The sequence below is a fragment of the Betta splendens genome, chromosome 5, assembly GCF_900634795.4.
Source record: "Betta splendens chromosome 5, fBetSpl5.4, whole genome shotgun sequence".
Classification (NCBI taxonomy): domain Eukaryota; kingdom Metazoa; phylum Chordata; class Actinopteri; order Anabantiformes; family Osphronemidae; genus Betta; species Betta splendens.
In genome coordinates this window covers 6,291,368-6,313,179 of record NC_040885.2, presented here as the reverse complement: position 1 = coordinate 6,313,179, position 21,812 = coordinate 6,291,368, and the positions used below count along the sequence as shown (strand labels likewise).

General features: G+C 39.4%; 1 protein-coding gene across 27 annotated transcripts in view; it reads left to right on the top strand.

Annotated features, from left to right (window-relative positions):
- The window catches only part of nfasca (neurofascin homolog (chicken) a), a 90,355-nt gene that overhangs the window by 25,261 nt on the left and 43,282 nt on the right, over positions 1-21,812 (top strand). For all 27 annotated transcript variants that reach the window (XR_008694667.1, XR_008694665.1, XR_008694666.1 and 24 more), the window contains 2 exons: positions 11,414-11,462; positions 17,138-17,298. Coding sequence is in view for 24 of the 27 variants with exons in the window: in XM_055508758.1 (XP_055364733.1) it covers positions 17,205-17,298 (94 nt within the window). In the remaining 3 variants the exon portion in view is untranslated. The remainder of the gene's footprint in view (positions 1-11,413; positions 11,463-17,137; positions 17,299-21,812) is intronic.

The following is a 21,812-nucleotide window of genomic DNA, read 5'->3' as shown; positions in this document are numbered from 1 at the left end:
GAACTGATTCTCATCCCAGCTGCTTCACACTCAGCAGCAAACCGCACCAGCGCATGCTGGAGGTCCTGGCCCAATAAAGCCAACAGGACAACATCCTCTGCAAAAAGCAGAGATGCTATCCTGTGGTCCCTGAACCAGACCCCCTCTGGCCCCTGGCTGCGCCTAGAAATTCTGTCCATCAAAATAATGAACAGAACCGGTGACAAAGGGCAGCCCTGCTAAAGTCCAACATGCACCGGGAACAGGTCTGACTTATTGCTGGCAATGCGAACCAAGCCCCTGCTCCGGTTGTACAGAGACCAAACAGCCCTTAGCAAAGAGCCTTGGACTCCATACTCCCAGAACACCCCCCACAAGATGTCGCGAGGGACACGGTTGAATGTCTTCTCCAGGTCCACAAAGCACATGTAGACTGTTTGGGCAAACTCCCACAATCCTTCAAGCACCCTGCTGAGGCTAGAAAGCTGGTCCAGCGTTCCACGACCAGGCCGAAAACCACATTGTTCCTCCTGTATCCGAGGTTCGACTATCGGCCGAATTCTCCTCCCTAGTACCCTGGCATAGACTTTCCCAGGGAGGCTGAGAAGTGTGATCCCCCTATAGTTGGAACACACTCTCCTGTCCCCCTTTTTGTGAAGAGGGACAACCACCCCGGTTGTTCAGTCCAGAGGAACTGTCCCCCTTGCCCACGCGATGTTGCAGTGGCGTGTCACCCAAGGCAGCCCCACAACATCCAGAGACTAGAGGTACTCAGGACGGATCTCATCCACCCCCGCTGCTCTGCCACCGAGGAGCTTACTAACTACCTCGGTGACCTCAGCCTGGGTGATGGGCGAGTCCACCTCTGAGTCCCCTGCCTCTGCTTCCTCAGCAGAAGGCGTGTCAAAGGGGTTGAGGAGATCCTTAAAATACTCCTTCCACCGTCCAATAACATCCCCAGTCGAGGTCATCAACTCCCCACCTCCACTGAAAACAGAGTTGGTGAAGAATTGCTTCTCCCTCCTGAGGCGTCGAATGGTTTGCCAGAATCTCTTTGAGGCTGAGACTGGGTTTTTGCCTCCGCAATGGCACGGGCTGCAGCACGCTTGGCCCGTCGGTACCCATCAGCTGCCTCAGGAGTCCCACAGGTCAACAAGAACTTATAGGACTCCTTCTTTACCTGACAATGGAGGCGGCGAACATGGTCCACTCAGACTCTATGTCTCTAATCTCCCTTGGAATCTGGTCGAAGCTTTCCCCGGAGGTGTGAATTAAAGGTCTGTCTGACAGAGGTTATGGCCAGACATTCTCAACAGACCCTCACAATTAATTTCCCTGCCAGCAGATCCTACTCACCACCAGGTGGTGATCAGTTGACAGCTCAGCCCCTCTCTTCACCTGAGTGTTCAAAACATATGGCCGAAGGTCAGGTGAAATGACTACAAAGTTGTCAATTCAAGGAGTTGGGTTCCAGAGCCCAGGCAGTGTGTGGAGGTGAGACCGACTATTTCTAGTCGGTACCGCTCAACCTCCTGCACAAGCTCAGGCTCCTCCCCCCTCCAGTGATGTAACATTGGGTCGCCTAAGCTCCCGCCTTCAACTGCTGCCCAATCAACTATGCACCGGCCCCCTACGGATGGTGGGTCTGAGTGTAGTAAAGTTGTGTTATAAATATTGGATATTTTAATAGCACATTAATGGTCTGTGTCCAGCGAAAGCGATAACATAAGATAAGAAAAACCTTTAATAGTCCCACAGCGGGGAAATTACTTCACACAACAGCAAATTACAAAGCAAAGAATACAGCGACATAATCAAAAACATTTGAAAAAGACACTTTGTACAACACAGTACAGTACAGGTAGAGTGAGTATGAGGTCATTAGAAGGGTTATTGCACAGTAATAAATAAATATAAATCTTGTACCTTGTACAGCAAAAGTGGCAGTATTATGTGTTGTGGCTGAAAATGGTCATCCTTCAACACCCAGAATGCATTGCGCTTGGACAAACCTCCTGACCTGCTGTGATTGATTGGCCCTACCTGATCCTGAGGGCGTGTTACTCCTCCGATTTACAGATAAACGTTTAACAGTATTTCTAAGCCACAGATTCCTCATTTAACCAAAACCCTCGTCTTTTCCTCATCTGATGTACAGTAAGTGGCTTGAAAGTGGCTGTCACGGGAGCAGGGAGTTGCTGCCAGGCTAATACACAAGCTAATGTTAGCAATGTTAGCAATGTAAGACAACGATAATTCAGACAGTCCAAAAGAGATAAGCAGCAGCTCGTAACTGTACTCAAACTTCACAGTGCAAGCTAAAACAATAAAAGGTTGAATATATTTTTTACTCAGTGCTCATTCCTCCGTTCTGTCCCAACTATCTTTTAATGGCTTGTCTGTGCTGCACTCTGGGCCATAAAAGTAACCACGAATATCAGGCTATATTAATACATGGTAGAACTTGCTATATTATAAATAATCCAGAGCTTCGGCCATTGAATATTAATTGTGTACGTGTAGTCGAGGAAAAACAATGGCAGACTGAGCAGTTTAGCTCCAGCAGACTGGCTCCGCCCCCTCTCTGACTGACCACTGTTGGGACAAGTACACAAAAAAACCAGGAAGCATTAGTTCTAGTCTGTGAGCCCATGGCAATCAATCCGTCGAGATGCCTTAGCAGAGGAATAAATTATAAATTCTCTGAAATTAAAATTTATTATCTCTCCAGAAATTATGGAGGAATCTGAGTGTCCCTCATTCAAATACTACTCAATATGTTTTTTGTCAGCCGCTATTGAAAATTGGTGTGTTAAAGTATTCCTTTAAGGTGTGTAATGTTCACACATCAAACTAAAAACAGAGCACTTTGTCAGCAAATGTGGAACATTCCCAACTGAAGTGTAAACAGAAACATGTGCAGCTGTAGTGTGAAGGTCAAAGAACTATGATCAATGAGCTGAGAAGGAACTTATCAAAACGTACAAATACAAACACTGGAAAGAAGACTGCATAAAGGGAAAAGTGAGCATGAATTTTAAAAGGCTCATGCAACCTGCTCATAACTTATTAATGAAAGCCCCACACATGACCATTGACGAATCATACATTAATGTCTTTGTGTGTGTATGTCAGTATGATGCAAGTTGAGTTTCTTTTTCTCAAATTACTACACATAACCATAAATATTAGTCTTAACCTGGAATTAAAACAAATGTTCCTGCTCTTTACAGTCTCTGTGGTAAGTGAAGCTAACTGAATGTAGTCTGTAACAGATGTGAGAGTGGTATCAGAAACATTGTTTTCTGTAAACTGTTGATGCCAAAAGCACAGTCACCAGACTTTTATCTCACTAGGGTGTTGCTTTTATCTATTCATCCTTTTTTCACCACTTCAGTCAGTATGTTTAGAACAACTGAAGTGTTACGAAGACACAACATATACATTAGCATCACTTCTTGTAGTTAATGCATATGGAATGGCGTTCCCTAGGGGTTATGGAGTCTTTTGAGATAAGATCCAGCCTATACAACAGTATACATCAAATGTATGCATCAAATAGTACCACTTGATCAAATTTTTAATGCCTTTTTTTTTTGGTTTTTATATTATACAATTTACATTAAAATAGGTTTTATTATAGACTCAACACTTAAAATCTGTAGTATTTATTATTGTCCATAACAATATGTAATTTGCCCAATTTTGAAGAAAGAATACTGATGGGTCTTTTCAAAATAAAAAATAAAACAAAAAAACAGGTCATCAATAAAACTTGATGCAGTAAGTAAAGTATAAAAATCTACACGGTGAAAGTGATTTTTCATTCTGTGATCTAACAGCTATTTAGAGGATTAAAATGATCTGGACATGCAAACTTAAACAAATCAAGTTTGTAAAAGTGCAATATATATTAATCTTTTGGGAGTGTACATGTATGGGTCTGTAAACATACTGTAACAATTTATAAAAATCTATTTTTTTAATCTGTGTGATACATATTCAAATTTACGACTAGAACTGATTCTAGTTAAACGGTGGATGCAATTAAAGCAGCATAAATTTTAAATAAAACAGCTGAAAAAATTTGGCTTCAGTCTGTTCATGTTCATAACAAACAATAGAACCAGTAATAAAACTGAACAAAGCCAGAGGGTTTAGGTTTATGCCACTCTTTAAATATAAAGGGAACATGAACAGTTCATGTTTATTCATAAACACGAGGCTTCTTGTGTATGAGCTATTAGGCTGATTTTTAATTCATTAGAAACTTTTTATGACAAGGTTATTGTCTACAGAGTGTTAGCAATAAAGCATCACTGCAGGGCGTTACTGTTGGCTGCTCCTTGTTCTTTTAGTTTCATTGTAATACAGTTGTGAACACACATGCACTTTGGATTATTTCTACAGTTTTTCAGTTTTTTTCATTTAATCTTCAAATTCTTTGATAATGGCAAAATCACCTCCAGCCTCACGCTCCCAGTGGGTTTGATCTCCCCATTCACCTCCTCCTCTTCTCATCTTCAAACCATTCTTAGCCAATATACCCCCACCCCCTGCACCATATATCCACCCCTCCACCACCTCCATTCCTCCTTCCGCTTGTGGGGTTGTTGCTAAGGAGCCCTAGAGACAAGGGAGTTTTCTCATTGGACGAAGAGAGGAGAAAAGAGAAGGGATGGAAGTGCAAAAGGTTGGAGGAGGAGCACAAAGTGAGACCCATATGTGCTAATGAGGCAAAAAGGACAAGAATGTAGGCTGGAGGGATTGATGGATAGATGGAAAAAGCCTTGAGAGATTACAGGAAGCAATCATACTGTAAGAAGAGTAAAAAAACATGGACGATGAGATTTAAATGATTCAGTAAGACAGAAAATTAAGTACGTTACAAAGTTAATGAAGAGAGAAACAGCAGCACGATAATGAGACTGATGAAATCATGTTGGCAGAGAACAAAAGATTGGATTGACAGGAATTAGAATAAATGAGAAGAGTAGAGGAATAAAGGAAAACAGTAAGAGGTCTTGAAAGCAGCATGGGGAGTGGGAAGGAACAGCACACCTGCAGATTACAATTAAGTCAATATTATCAATTATAATAAAATACATTTGAAAAATGTTTTCTGCTTCATCAACATATCTAAATGTTGTAGTTGGGCATTTGTTTGTTATTTTGTACAAGACTCTGGGCTTCTACAGTATCATTAGGGACTTGTTTATTACCATTGCAAGGATATAGTTTCATAGCATTAGGTAGCTGCTTACAAAATTAAAAGTCATAATTGGGATTAATTGTTCACTAAGGTATGTACATCATCCATCATTTGAGTCATTGAGTGTAGAGAGTATATTTTGCCATTAGGGACATTTTGAAGAGATGCTTCCTTGGTTTAAATGAGAATGTACAGACTTACAATATGTGGGTGCATAGGAAAGGCTTTGCCTATCAATAAATAAAACAGGGGTTAAATTAGGTTCTTTTCAAAATCCAGCTGTGGTCTGTTTGGCCTCAGGGTTTAACCCTAATTTTGTTTATGCTACAAGATGGTGACATAGGAAGTGATATCTAATTTGTGCAGACATGCTCCATTTAACAGACCAGTGAAGACTCACCGTCATCCTACAAATCATTTGTCAGACTGTATCAGCAGCATCATAATCAGCCTTTTCCTCGCTACACAGAACGTTGTCTGTGAAGACACACGCACGCACGCACGCACGCACGCACGCACGCACGCACGCACGCACGCACGCACGCACGCACGCACGCACGCACGCACGCACGCACGCACGCACGCACAGGTACTGTAGGCAGGGCAATGAGGATTCAGCCTTAATAAGCCTTTTTCAGAGGAGCAGGGCTGCAGTTCCTGTCATAAGCCTCTGGCTGAGCCCACAGACTTGACCTACCATTGGTTTAACCTCCAGCTGACTGCAACAATCTCATCTGCTGCACTACATGCTCACTGATTCAATACTGCTGCTTTCTGAAGGCCAGCGTACGTTGACTCTAACTTAAAACATATTCATTTCAGTAAAACGCTGTAGTGAACATTTGACACTGTAATGAGACAGACATGTACTGTAATATTATCTGATTGAACTGCATTAATCATTGATAGTTTTTATTATTTGCATATTAGCATTTGTAGAGCGGAACATATTTGGGCCGCTGCCAGCTCCCAGTGGGTGGGTATGGTTCTTGGCTGTGAACAGTGTGCGCCTGGAGGGATCACTAAATGGCCTCTTTGTATGTCATGAATATGTGATGTTCTGACAAAGGTGAGAGGCGGTGTCTTCAGTGATTTGACTGTCAGCAGGACATTTTTAATATTTCAAATGTGTAATAGGGACAGAGGCTTCTTTGTTTAGTCATGTAGAGATGTACGGTACCAACCCAGACAAGTGTTTTGTTTCTAACTGATGGGCACATGCATCTGCCTCACGGCTGCCTGCACTGTGACATCATGTCTACTAAAAAAACAAGTACAATGTACACAAGTTACATACGTTTTGTGCCGTTACTGTTATATTCAGCTTCATTGTACTAATTCGGAGTTGAATCTACTTAAACCTGCGTAGCCGTTTCTAAACCTGAGGATCGTACCAGCCAGACGTACAATAATTATCATATTTATGCAATTGTTTTGGGGTCTATACAACATTCTAGAGAAAATATTTGATAGTTCTTCATATTTTGATGTTGATTGGACTGACGTGCACATCCCTAGAAACTGTTTTTACTTGTAGCTGGTTGGCTCCTCGCCCCTGTTAATCACAGCCGCAGCACTGCTGATTGGTTTGATGATCTGCTCGTGTGTTTAGTTTTTCATAATTTCGGTGGTCTGGTTTAATGATTTCAATTGAATTTAGAAAATATATGTAACAGTAAAACTATATGTTTTCTACACATAATTACAGTAAATAATAAAGTTACTTACTGTTTTTGTTTAGATTAACAGTAACAAAGTGTATGTATTATAGTGTGGTACTGTACGGTAATATTCTGTTGCTATTGAACAGTATCATTTTCACAGACATTTATTATATCCACTTAAATTTATAGTTTAAAACCTTTTACCACGCATTTAACTAAACCTTATTGTTAAATGTTAATTTCAAAACAAAATACATGTTTACTGTTTATACTGTACTGTTGTTATTTGTCCTTATTGACCTTATGCTACTGTAAGATTAGGTTAACTTACAATAGTGTATTGTAAAAATGAAAACAGATTCATTTCTTTTAACCAATCCAAGTCTTCTGGGCTTCTTGGCTGATTTCAGACAGAGGGGACTTGAGAACTAGTCTCTATTTGTAAGACCAGCTTTAGCTCCTGTGGTGAATGAGGCCTTTTACTTTGTATGGCACGAGGTATTTGTAGCCAACACTTTACCCATGCTGCAGGGTAGCGGTGGGATCTATTGTATTGCTGCTACCACCCTTTAACGCTGGGTATCCAGTAAAAATGGTTTTCAGTTTTAAAAAAGAATTACTGAATGAAAGTAGAAGTAAAATTCAATTCAATTCAATTTTAAAGTTTTGAAGTAAATTTGAACATTGAGTGAAGTATTCTGTTATTCTAATGATGAGCAAATCTGTAAAACTGATTAAAGCAGGATTTAAAGTTTTAAAAACAACATAAAACTTCACTGAGGGTCTAATTGAACATCTACACCTCTCTATACTTTAGAATAAGTATGAATTGTGAAAAACACTGTACATAAAAGATATGTCCCTTCAAGACCAAATATGTTCCTTAGGTGAGATATAAATGCTGATAAAATGTAAAATATGGCCAGTAGTAACATGCATTCCGACAATTAAATTGTGAAAAATACACATTTTTAAGGTATTATAATTGTATAATCTGACTCAGATGCCTTTGTGCCTCACCAGCCATGAACCTGACTGTCGCCACTGCAGGCAATGGTTTGTAATTCCCTTCCTCTCCTTTGTGTCTGCGCTTTCTGCTAGTCTCTGTCCACAGGTTTCACCGCTCGTCCTCCTGCCACTCCCTTTCCTCAGCCTCCCCCTCTCTGCCTGCCTCCATCCTGCCTCTGTAGATTTGAAGGTTGAAAACCCAACTGATTGGGATTCCACCGCCTCTTCTATTTCCCGTTCAGACAGCGTGAAGTCACTTTGCTTTCTTTGGACTCGGCTGGCTTGGTGTGGGCCTTTTTTGTATTGTTTGTTTGGTGTATATGGGAACATGCAGTTTTGTTGCGTATGTGGTTACCAAGTTAGCATCCAAAGCAAAATTGCACATATGGGTAATGGAGATGAAATACAGTGGTTACAGTAAGTATAGTGGCAGCTCTTCATTCCTGTTTAGTGATAGTGATACTGTTCTCATATAGTATAGCGCTATCGTACTGAATTGAATCAGACCGCAGAGGTGTAATAAAGAGTGTAATAAACGGTAATAAAGTGGCCCATGAGTGTACAATATGTGGTCATCACCAATTAAGAACCCTCAGAAAAGAGCCTGTTTTCATTGGTCACCTCTCCAGCCAGCCTTCCTTCCTGCTGTTGTTATCCTGTAAACTAAAACCAATAATCCTGATCCTGATCATCTTCCTGCTGCATCTTCATTTTGTCTACTCTGCTCCTCCACTATTTTCAATCACCCTTTCTCTCGATTAAAAGTAGGTCATTCTGCAACGTTGAGCCATAGCTCCTGCCAAGCATGACACACACACACGCACGCACGCGTACACACACACACACACACACACACACACACACACACACACACACACACACACACACACACACACACACACACACACACACATCCCCTGGCGACCGTGCTTTCATACTGCACCCCCTTCTCTCTACCATGCTTCCCTCCATCTTACCTTCCCCTGAGGTTGTGCGTGGCGCATGGTCTTGAATTTTGACACCTTTATCTTTCGACCTCACTCTCCTTCCACAGAGGGTTGGAAGGTTCAATGAGTAGGACTTTGAAAGGTTAATTTCTTACGCTGAGTTAAGTGCTCCAGACAGACTATTTTGCATAATGTAAAAAACAACTACAGCACTACACTGGGTTTATGACATTTATAGATTGACCGGCTCATTGAAAAGTTACAATTACACTAATCTGCATGACACTTATAACATTGCAGAAATGCCAGGAACAACCAATGATCTAACAAGAGACCTGATTACACTTTCAATCATTTATGTAACAATAAACTCAAACATGAAACCTCCGCATTCGGCAGGACTCAAAATAATGACACAGGTGAGTAACACCTAAACATAAATCCTCTGCAACAGAAGACTGAACTGAAAACCACTGCGACCGCAGGAGAAAACAATACAAACCGTATACTAACTAACCACAACTTTTCCTAAAGGCTTTAATAACTCAACTTAACACAGCATGGAATACTACAGGCGTGGACCATGGGCAACATAAACCTAAACATAGAGGACAGAAATAGTGAGAAACCTTCACAAAAGACAATAAACAGGACATCCATGACCCAGAAACTCCACAGACTCAAAATCTCCTTCTTACCGTTTGAACGTCCACTTTAACAACAACACCAAAAGCTGTCTTAAATACCAAAACTACACAGATGAGTCAAATCACTGGAAAGTGGAAGCACACACAGGAAATGATGTCAACGGCAAACCAAACACATCACGGAGGACGTGGAGACAAAAACCAGGAGAAAAGCCCATTGTAACAACTGTCAGACAGAGTTCCCCCTAAAACATGAGCCCTGACCTTAGTGTGACCTTACTGTGTGAACATACAGTATACACACACATGCAAAAACAAATCACAACAAATGGAACGTATTTGAACCCAGAGATTGAGGTAAACATTTACCATCACTGTCCACTTTTAAGAATTTGCTGTACAACTGAAACTACCTTCATTTTCTTGATGACATTTAAACATTTAGAGACATTTTATTATTTAACCTTTGTAATAACAGCTGTGACCATCACACTACGTCCACTAGATGTCAAAATGATTCTAATTAAACATTATTAACCAGGCTTTTCCTCTATATACAGTGCATTTAAAGCCTGTACTGATCTCAGAGAAACTGGACCTTCAGCTAATTTTAATACTGTTTCAGACTGATTTGTACTCAGGTACCTTTTGGATCCAGAAGAGCTTGTTTTGGATATTTGTAGGGCACACACCTGGCAAGTCAGCTTTACTGTAGCACAATGTTATAGTGCAGTACATCAGAAAGTTGTCTGAGTCTTCCTTAACACTGATTACTGTTATACCCCATATGTTCCTTTTAAGCTATACAGCATATCTCCTCCTGTCCTCAGTTCAGCACATATAGAAGAATTGTAGAATTGTCTAACTAGGCTAAGTGCATTGCCAAAGGGCACAGTAGCAGTATGCTCTACTTCAGAATATGTATGTGAAAAAGATTCTAGCACAGAATTTACAGCAAAGTCTCTTCTCAAGCAGCATTAAAGAAGAGCTGGAACAGCATTTCAAGATCCTATGAAATATCATTAATAATGATTGAATAATATAAGTAATAAACTACACCTGAAGCCTTCAGGGAATTAATCTGTAGTCTAGCGGTAGTTACTATGGGCCTGAGTCACATGTATTGTGTTTGAACCTGTTTGTTAAATGTGAAATCATTGTTGATCTGTTCATTTATTTTAGAATGATTTCTTTATTTTAACTGCTGTTACAAGAAGAAGCATGGTCTACAAAGCAAATGCTTGGACTGGTTATATTCTTATTGGGTAACATTGTGTCTCTTCTTCTTCTTGTTAAAATCATGTGGGAGGTCGTTATCACCTGCAGTAAATATTTAAAAGGCTTTAAAATGTTTACTGAAATAATTAAAATTTAACATAGTTTCCAGTAAAGATCGAACTCCTTCTTGTGTGAATAACGGATGATGCTGTTGACCTCCATCAAACACACCTCAGTTTATCTTTTTATGGCCTGCTTTCAGGATTGTCATGGGACGTGTGTGTTTGTGTGTGGGTTTGTTTTGGTGTCACTCTGATATACAGTCTATCACGTTATTCCCAGCTGATCTTAAACAGGTCTGGCACTTCAGTTCACTCATCAATCTCCCAAGTGTGTGTTCTTGTACGAAAAGATTTTTCTATCACAGTGAGGACATTTTCAAAAAGTCAACACATTTTGACTGGACCTCACAACTTTCCAGGTCAGTTTGAAGGTTGGAATGGATGGAAATTCAAATAAAATGAAGGATATGTTAGTATGTGTGTGCAGCATTAGTAACACAGGCAAGAAGAAGAAAGAAAAACAAGGAAAGAGCATTAGTAACCCTGAGGGCATTGACTGGCACACAAACAACTTACAAACACATGCCTAGTTAGAAAAATAGTTGATCCTTCCCACTATGGGATGAAGGAAGGATTATCTTATATCATCTTATGTTATCTCCTTTTGCCCACTTAGGTCTGTTAAGTGGCCACCACGGAGTGGGTGAACAGACAGCGAAGCAAAGGTAAGTCGGTGCCTTTATATATTCATGCCATTCAAAATATCCTTCAGTATAAAGTGCAAATATTTCATTTATACAGTATGTAAATGTGTTGCTTCTGTGTGGGGGTTTTTGCATACAACACTACATGTTGTACTAGATCTGTGGTGCTGGGGGTAATTTAATGTGATGTGTGGGCCACTATTTTAGGTTTGTCATACTGTGTTGAGGCTACATTATACACGGAGGTCATAGAAGTGGTTGAAGGGGCAGATTATGTGTTAATGCCTCCAGCACTGCCACAGTCTCAGACTGCAAATGTAGAGGCATGATCACGGTAACTAAGAAAACTACTTGCACCAAGATTAGCTTTGCCATCTGGGAAAAAAAACAGAAAACCTTAAAATTACATTGGAGTAAAAATCATAGGGATTTTTTCATGTCCAAAGACGTGCATTAGGTTGATTGGCCTCTCTCCATTGCCCGTAGGTGTGAGTGTGTGTGAATGGTTGTGTGTCTCTGTGTTGCCCTACGATGGACTGGCGACCCGTCCAGGGTGGACCCTGCCTCTCACCCGTAGCCAGCTGGGTTAGGCTCCAGCAGCCCGCGACCCCACATAAAGGAATAAGCAGCTTGGAAAATGGGTGGATGGATGGATTTTTTCATGTTGCCATTTTTAAGGATGGATCAAAAATCTGCTGGTCTCTGGATCAATAACAACACCCTGAAACATAAAAAGGTGCTGGTTCGAACAGAGTTCATGACTAGCTCTAGCTTAACATGGTTTGACTACCACTGTTTTTGGGCTCACTATGCTTCTTCTGCTTATGGAGGCTCACTGATCAGTTCACACTGACACACAGTTCATACGTTTGCACATAAAACACAGAAGCATGTTCATTATAAATGTCCTGCACAAGAGACCTACTATTTGTGTCCTGAATGAGGCTGCCCCATGACTCTGCCTACAGAAGCTTTGACCTGGTTGTGTTCTGGATTTCCTATTAGGTCACCATGTGCATGTATAAACTAAAATATGTAAGATCGGTCACATGAGAAAAAGCATACAGCTGCCAGAGCAGCCAGCCAAAGCAAACCTGCCAGCTCCATCCACACGTGTGTGTGAACGTCTGTTTCCCCCACACTTTAAACTGTTGCCCTACATACTGAGCTACTACAACAAGCACAGCTGCTGCAGCTCCACTCTGCCTCAAAGCAGCGCTACAGATGTTGCTTTCCTTCGGCTGGACTTGGAGGCAACATTGCTAGATGGTCCTGTAGATAACTATTCTTCATGTTTGGTGCTACAGTACAGCTCTCTATCTAGTCCTTGGTCTGAGAGGGTGATGTGGCTTTATATCCTCTGTCCTGATTAAACCACTTCATCAAACATATCTATCACAGACCTTTTTATGACATTTACCTTCATACCTATGTTCTTTCACTGGCCTTACTCCGATTAAAATATAAATATATATTAAAATATATATATATATACAATCTACTTAAGAATAATGTGATCAGTGCAGAATTTTGTGTGTATGGCTACAAAAAAGGTAAAACGACTCGTTAGAAGGTGATGTTTAAGTCTCTATGTTGTAGAAAGCTGCCTACTGTATTGCTTACAGAACTTACTTCTGTAGCAAGAAAGACATTAGTTTGTTTATTTATTCATGTGAATCAATATTTGTTCCTGGCAGAAATCAGTTTGCTGCTTAGAAGCATGAACTTGCCTCTCTCATATATATATAGAGTGTATATATATATATATATATATATATATATATATATATATATATATATACACACACTCTCTATTCTCCACTTTCCAAGCTCGGGTCCTCTAGTGGGGACAGTGCATCTCCTTGGTATATGCCACATTTGATGGATACTTGGGCAAGTGGCTTCCCATTGGCTTCAAGGGTGGTTCTCCACAACCTCATCGAGTTTGCAATGAAGGCCCTTAGAGTTCTGTTGATGTTGTACAGCTCCAAGCATTCGGTGATCCATGTGTGTGGCATTGAGTCATAGGCTTTCTTGTAGTCGATCCAGGCTGTGCACAGGTCGGTGTGTCATCCACGGGGCGTGTCATCACGAATCATATGAGTTGGGGGCGTGTCTTGTGCTTTGACCTCCGCCGAACCCCTGAGACCGAGTCCCCCTGAGACTAGTAAAGAAACACTGAACCTTTAGCTTTATACAAAAAGGCAGAACATGCATGTTTCCAAGCACGTGCATTCCCATTTTTATGTGAACTTCATGAAATTCGTATGTATATTTTTGTATTGTACGGTATTATTGACAGATGAGCTTGTTTTTCATTTCGTTTGTTTAGCACTCACCTGCCACATCCTGTTAATATTATTTCCCGCACTAATGGTCATTAAGCCCAATGCTCTGCACTAATCAATGGATGTCTTTTATTTGGCCCTGTCAGATATAGACTCAAGCATGTTCACTTCACTGGATTCTGGTGATGATGTAACAAAATATCATTTAGTTTGAATTGTTGTATTTAATAATTTTGTTTCTACTGACATTTTGATTCAGATTTTCAGATTGTATCTACCCGATGCTCGTCTGTTAGGTGGTCACTTTGTATTAGTCTTTCCCTTGTATGACTCTATTTTTCAAGCAATTTGCTAATGCGGTGTTTTTAAGTTAAGTACTTTGTTCTCTGGTTGTAGGTTTGGCTTCTTGCCTTTTGCTTTGTAGTGTGTTACGGAAAGTGTTGCACTTTGAAAACCACTTAGAAAAGGATGCTCTAAGTATAAGTTTGTTCATCCATTAATATATGAATAAAAATAAATATTATTTATTTAATATTATAAATTTATTTAATATTATAAAATAAATATTGGCAATACAATGGTTTGGGAACCATTTCTAATTTTATTATTTATTATAAATTATTATAAATTTTATTATTTATTATAAAAGTTATTTTTGATGTTTGTGAAAAATCTGGGGTTTAGCATTTTCTAGTTGCTTTGTTTTTCCACCTTTTAATTAGGTGGGTGACTTTTATGATCTGAATCTTCTTAGTTTATAGTTAATATTTAGTTTGTTCTGTAACAAAACTGATTTGTTAGTGTCTCTTTGATATAACTATATAATGTATTTTATCCATTCATTCCACCACAATAACAACAATAAGCCTCCTAGCTTTTAGGGAAAGTAGTGTTATAGTAGCAAGTGTTACAGCTAATGTGGTAATTTTGTGGAATAAATCCAAAATAAATAAAGAGCTACATTAAACTATGGACATGTACTGTATGAGATTTGCAAGCGTTAAAGCCAAGAAGACTCTAAATTAATCCTCTGTTGACTGGGCAAAGAGACATAATCCCATCTGCTGCTTTCCATTGCCATGTGAGGACATTTGTATTTGTATATATATACATATGCAATTTATCCTCAGACCAAATTCAAGCTTTCATGTAGTTTCTGTCCTGTTTTCTGATTTGTGACATACAGTAGGGCTCATATTGATCGTGTGTTTTACTCTGTCTAATCCCTTTACGCTTCCTCTGTGTAATTTCTGTGAGATCAGTAATTTACAGAGTTACAATAGTAGTGGTAAGATTTCACAACAGCTGTGTTCAGAGATGTGACGTCATCCACGTTTAACCATGTAATGTTCCTCCCTGTGCATCCATGTGTTACATGTTCTGTGATGACCACCTTATGCCAAAAATGCTCCCCCAAGACAGATGAGCTATTTAGTTAGTTAGTGTATGAACTGTTCAACTGACATAGCACCAGATGGTTAAAAAGTATGTGTGTGTGTGTGTGTGTGTGTGTGTGTGTGTGTGTGTGTGTGTGTGTGTGTGTGTGTGTGTGTGTGTGTGTGTGTGTGTGTGGTAGGTGTTCACAGGTTTTGGGTGAAATCTGACAACTGCCCCTCAGGCCGGAGAGCTGTTGTCTCTTTTCCTGAGTAAAATCCTTCTTTTCACTGCTAATTTAAGAATTTAAGGAAGTGGTTCATCTAAACTGTTTATAGCGCAGTCAAGTTTAAACAATATAATGAAATAGTAATAGACCATAAACTTTATGGAATCCATGTCACATTTGCATTCTCCCTCTTTTGCTCCATCAGTCTGAACCAGCTGCCTATTTAACCCTACATGTCTGCTATTGAATGCGTAAACCCCCTAACCATTCATTAACCCAATCAGGAGAAGTTTACTCACCTCTGTTCCCCACTGAGCAAAATAAAAAAAAAGATAAGATAAGATAAGATAAGATAAGATAAGATAAGATAAGATAAGATAAGATAAGATAAGATAAGATAAGATAAGATAAGATAAGATAAGATAAGATAAGATAAGATAAGACCTTTATTTGTCCCACAATGGGGAATGTCCATGTTGCGGCAGCAGTGCAAAACAAGAAGAAGAATCAGAATCAAAATTATGTACAATTTAAGTAAAATTAAAAATGTATTCTATACAGTATATACACACATGCACACTGAGGTGATGGGTAATTCCACCATGGATTGACTGGATATTGCACAGGATAAAAGATTGCCCAAACATTTGTATAGTGACCACAGTATAAGGTGGTCACTATACAAATTGTAGCAGCAGTTACAATAACAGTGATTTACTAGGAGCAGCTTAGGTTGTAAAGTTTTACAGCAGCAGGTAGAAACGGCCTCCGGTGTCGCTCCTTCAGACACTTAGGATGTATCAGTCTGTCAGTGAAGGAGCTGCATAGTGATGACACCGTTTCATACAGGGGGTGGGCAAATGAGTAGTTAACATACTGTATAGCTATTAACTACAGTTCAGTCTCCAAAAAGAAGGGAAGCTTGGTGTCCCAGAGAAAATATCACTGGTCATGGGAGACAATGATTGACCACTGAATTAGCAGCAGTTTACGATGATAATGTAAAGCGTTTGTAAAATATATCCTCTTACATTTTTCATTCACGTTTCTCACAATTGTCATGAAGATTGGGATGGTAAACACCCTCCCCCATATATTATGGTTCTAGTTTATCCTCTGTTGTCATTTGAAGCAGCGTGAAGGTTTGATCCTGGTGGGGGATTTCAGCATGTGAAGCAGGGATTAACAGTGAGCAGGTGGTCTTGAAATGGTTCTCAGTGTGCAGACTGGGCTCTGATCTGAAGGTGGTAAGGAGTGAATGAGAAGGATGTGGCATGTGAGCTGGCAGCTGTTCGGACACAAACCTCAACAATTCAGTGGTTAGAATCAACCACCAAGCAATGGTTTTTAATTTAGACGTATCACATTTAGATATCTTGAGAACTGTACATTAGATACACACACATACATCAAGACAATTCATTTTAAATATGTATGTTAAATGTCTTTCTTATTTTTAACAGACATGTTGAGTTCACATAGTGACAAATAACCATAAGCAAACAAGACCAGTCTGAAGTGACCAGTTAAGCTGCGTGCATGTCTATGACAGTCTGTGACAGGCCTCATCCTGCTTCAACCAGAGCCACAGAGCTTCTCCTTGGCTTCATTTCTAGTGTGTTCTCTCTAGAGAGCCACGCAGCGGCTCAGCTGCAAAAGTAGGCCAGTCACACTGTCTCTCATGCCACAACACATATACATACTGTACGGCTGCACTCTTATCCACAAATCCCTCAATTTGTACTGTACATTCAGCGCAGGCTGCACAATGGTGGCTTTATTGTCTCTTTTTGCTTCTATTGAAGGTCCTCAGTGTGGTTGTCAGTGAAGGAGCGGAGGTGAAGGGCGAGGCCGGCCAAGCAGAGCGGAGCGATGTTGGGGCAGGGCAAGCATGCAACGCCTGCTCTCATGTTATTCCTGCTGCTGCTGACACACGAAGCAGCCAACATTGAAGTCCCGCAAGACCGTGAGTCTCACTCAGATGTTACTGTTATGTTACAGAAACGACAGATGCCTCTAACACAGCGTTAAACTCTTAATTCTGCTAATACAAACTGACACAGAACAAGAAGACTGTTCCAGTTTGCCTCGTCACATTAAAAGTTGTTCTCCCTACCCTTTTACTAAAGGCCACATTCTTACAAAGTGTTTTTCAAGTTCATTACATAACTTTCAATGTTTACTTACTTACTGTGTAAGACCAGCATCTATACTCTCACCTCTTATAAATTAAAGCCTCTATTTATTTTAGCATGGACAGTGCTGTTTTTATCATAGTACGACCCACACTAGGAACCTAAAGTCAAAATGCCGCAATAGTGTCGCTACTGTGTTAACCTGCTATTAGTATGTACCATATTTACTATAGATAGGAAACAATAATTTGTCTTTATGTAGATACAGTGTGGCTGTAAAGTCTCTTAAAACCACTTATTTTAGTTTATACAGGCTTTCCTTTACATATCAGCCAGTCAGTACTGTGTGTGCCTCTTCTGGATTCACTGAGGTTGTGCCCACTAACACATCCAATTGTGATGTTGGCCATGGTTCACTGAATTGGTAGAATCTGAAGCCCAAAGCTTGGCAGCTACTAAACTACTAAACAACTAAAGAGGTGATGCACAAAAACTACTATAAGTTTGGTTGTAAAGATGAATACAAACTTCTGTTCTTACTACCAGAGCCACATGAATGTGAAATGGTTACATTTCATTTACAAAAAATCTGCATTTTGATAATGACTGCTTTGCAAACAAGAGCTCATTCAACACTGCATTTTTCTCATATTTAAAGCTGAAAGTCTTTATCAATATCTATTTTTTATGTTAATCTAGGCTAGAATTAATCTGTTTACCAGAACAATTTATTAGCAGCATTTTACAACGGGTCACATATATTTTTACCCCAGATCACACATTTTTAATTCACAGTGCACACACACATGCAAACACATTTTTTTTACAGCTGAGATGAATGTTTCACTAATTCAATGAAATATGTTTTGATAGTCAGAGAGTTGCAAGGACACGTGTCTTATACACATCTACACACACTCTTAACCGAAATTATTTGACATCACTTGAAATTTCATGTTAACATGTTAAGTTTTGTTAACATATTATTTCATTTGTATCTGTTAAGCAAAGCAAATAGACATCTGCTCTGGTGGTTAAAGTAAAGTGTTGGTATAGGAAGCAGAAGGTGGTTGAATCAAACCTGGATGATCCCACCAACTGAAGACACTTCACACCATGTGGCTACTACCTCTACCTTATTTGATACTACTTATTTGAAACTACTTTAAATTATTTCTTAATTATTTACAATCCTTTTTCTTTGTAATTTAGAATATGAAGAGAGACAACAAACAAATGTTTCTATGTATTTTATTGTTCTCATAAAGCAAGCAAGCACTTCAAATGTGTTACTGCAAAAACATACTTCAATGTCAATCAAGACAAAAACTGATTAAATCGCTCGGTTAATTAAAAAAAACGTGTATACAGTTTACAGTGTAGAATACAAAGCACAGCATTCAATAGTATTTGCTGTGAATGGCATGCATCAAAAGCAGATGTCACACTTTACTGGAAAAGCACAGATCTGTGAGAACAGATTTCTTCAAATCAGACTTAACCTTCAAGCTGCTTTTTCAATGTCTGTAGCTTGGGTTTTTGTTCACTGTGGCCCAACATTAGCAGGACATGTTGGATGAAAATGAATGTGTTCTTCACAGACTTTGGGTAGTTGAGATGTAGTGCAAATGCAAGTCCAAACAGAAGGCACGAGCTTCTGGCAGGTTATGAATGTTGTCCATCGCGATTTTGAGCCAGGGCTGAGATGAAGCGCAGCACCTTAGTCCTAGCAGTATAAAATACAATCATGACATTCCTTATATATAACCTAAATAACCTCACCAAATTACATAGAAACCCATGTAATGGTCAAATTGTGCCAATTAAACATTAAACTAAAGCTTTTTTAGAGGTTAATTACAGAGCATAGTGTGTAAATGATTGCAGGTTTGTGCATTTTGATTGTGTTGTACGACCAGTAAAGTAGTGCATGTAGTCATTACATAAAAACAATGCAATGCTAGTGTAAATAAGGATTTGAACTAACCCTTGTCTGATGTAAAAGCTGTCAACAGCTGTTTAATGTTCCTCATCTGTTCCTATCTCATATTAGATGATGACTGTGTCGATTAATGCCCTCATGGAAATCCTGCTTGAGGTTTTTGCTCTGTTGAACTTCATGTACACCTGAAAAACAAATGAAAACACAGAAAAGTAAATGTTCTAGCGTTGCAGCCATGTTTTACCCTGTAATGTTTAACTAGTAAAACCTTTTTACAAAGACCTGTGAAACCAGAACACAACTTTAGCTCAACAACTCAGTTGCAATTATGTGCAAACTCGACTGAACACAGTAGCTAAGCATTATTTTCTTATGCTACTGTAATGTTAACGTTAACATTAACCAACATAAACCTGCAGGATAAATCACAATCATGCGTGGTTAACTTATTTAAAAGAAAAAAGTAAGTAAAGTGACCTGAAGTGACTTCCACCAGAGTGGCCTTATGAGTAAGCTAACATGTTTTCCTATGTGATTAAGATACAGTATGTCAGATAATCAACAGTAAATTCTCACAATTCCATTCGGCATGTCGTCACCTTCAAATATTTAACTGAGGCTCCAGAACGAGAGGATGCTGCTCTGCGCTCAGTGCTCAGACACACTTAAAAAATATGATTTTTTGATCCTGTAAATGTTGTATACAAATAACAAGAAATAGTAAATAAGATAATTCATTGTTTTAACCTCTGAAATCAAGTAATGTGTGTCACAGCTCATGTCATTCAGTCACTGTTTCTGATCATTACCGGTTTTATTTTGTTATTTTGTATTTTGTCACTTCCTGTCCAGTACTCTTGCTCAGAATATCCAGCTTTCGATTCTTGTTTAACTCACCTGTGTATCATTAGTAATCTACTAATCACCTGTATTTAAGCTCCAGTCTTGCCATAGTGAGTTTTGACCATTGTCTGTTTTTTAACTTTGTTTCGCCCACACCTTGTCGGATCTTGTTTTTGCCTATACTGTTTATGACCTCTGCCTGCCTGACCTCGATAGCATTAAACTACCATTCTTACTCAAGTCACGCTGTGCATTTGGGTCCTTCTTTCCGAAGTGTTGTGACAATGTGACTTGGGTGATAAAAGTAAATCTGGCAACCCTCAGTGAATGACGTAACTTCAGAGGCATGAGATTTTCATGTACAATGGACATTTGGCCTCTAAGGCCATCTTCGTACATAAACCCATCTAAAATCAGCACATTATTTGTATTTTTGAGTGAAATTGTAATATGTATCAGGTGTAAGACAAAACTGTTTATTTTTATAGGATTTGTGGTATTATTGAACTGTATTCTTACTGATCAAGTGTTAAACTTGTTAATCTTAAGTACATTCATTTGTACACTTTATTTAAGCTATTGTAGCGTGCCAGGGGCTTAGATTCTACCTGAGCCGCTGAGGCTCATGGGAAAAATGACGGTTTCTGTGTTCTTAACGTTAAAGTTAAAGATAGGAGTTGTTTGGCATTATAAGTTTGGTGGAATTGAATCAGTGAAGTGTTCATGTGTGTTTATAATGTGTTCTGCGTACGCGTGTACGCGAGTACGTGTGTAACTGACCCTCAGTGGACAGTGATGCAATTTATTGTGTTAAAAATATGTGGCTTTGCCTTTGTCTTGCAGAGCTAACTCAGGAAGACGTATGCTTTTTGTATTTTTTTCAGTGTACTCAATGTCATTTTATCTTCCTCAAAGCAAACTCTTGACCTTTACTGATGTGAGCATTCTGAGCATCCCTTCAATGCACACACACACACACACACACACACACACACACACACACACACACACACACACACACACACACACACACACACACACACACACACACACACACACACACACACACACACACACACACACACACACTATATCTTTCAAATGAAAAAGAATACCATGATTAATGCCATTTAATTGGAGCACTTTTTGGGGAAAACCTGGGCTAATTAGAAGAGACGCAGTCTTACACACCTCTTTGCACGTTCTCTACAGCCGCGACCCACTCTTAGTCTTAGTTATCGCATAGAGACTGTGTCTGCTCCCCGACCACCTAAACTATACAAGTCACAAACAAATCAAAGAGAAGTGACTTACCAGAATTTAATAAACATCAAAACAGTTCCTCTTACAGAACAAAGTAACAGTAAGCTAATAAAGTGTGGTTTATTAAATATCAGATCTCTCTCATCTAAATCCTTGTTAATAAATGACTTGATAAGTAACCATCATATAGATCTGTTCTGTCTCACTGAAACCTGGCTGCAGCAGGATGAATATGTTACTTTAAATGAGTCGACTACAATGAGTCACATCAACTATCATGTTCAAAGAAGTACAGGT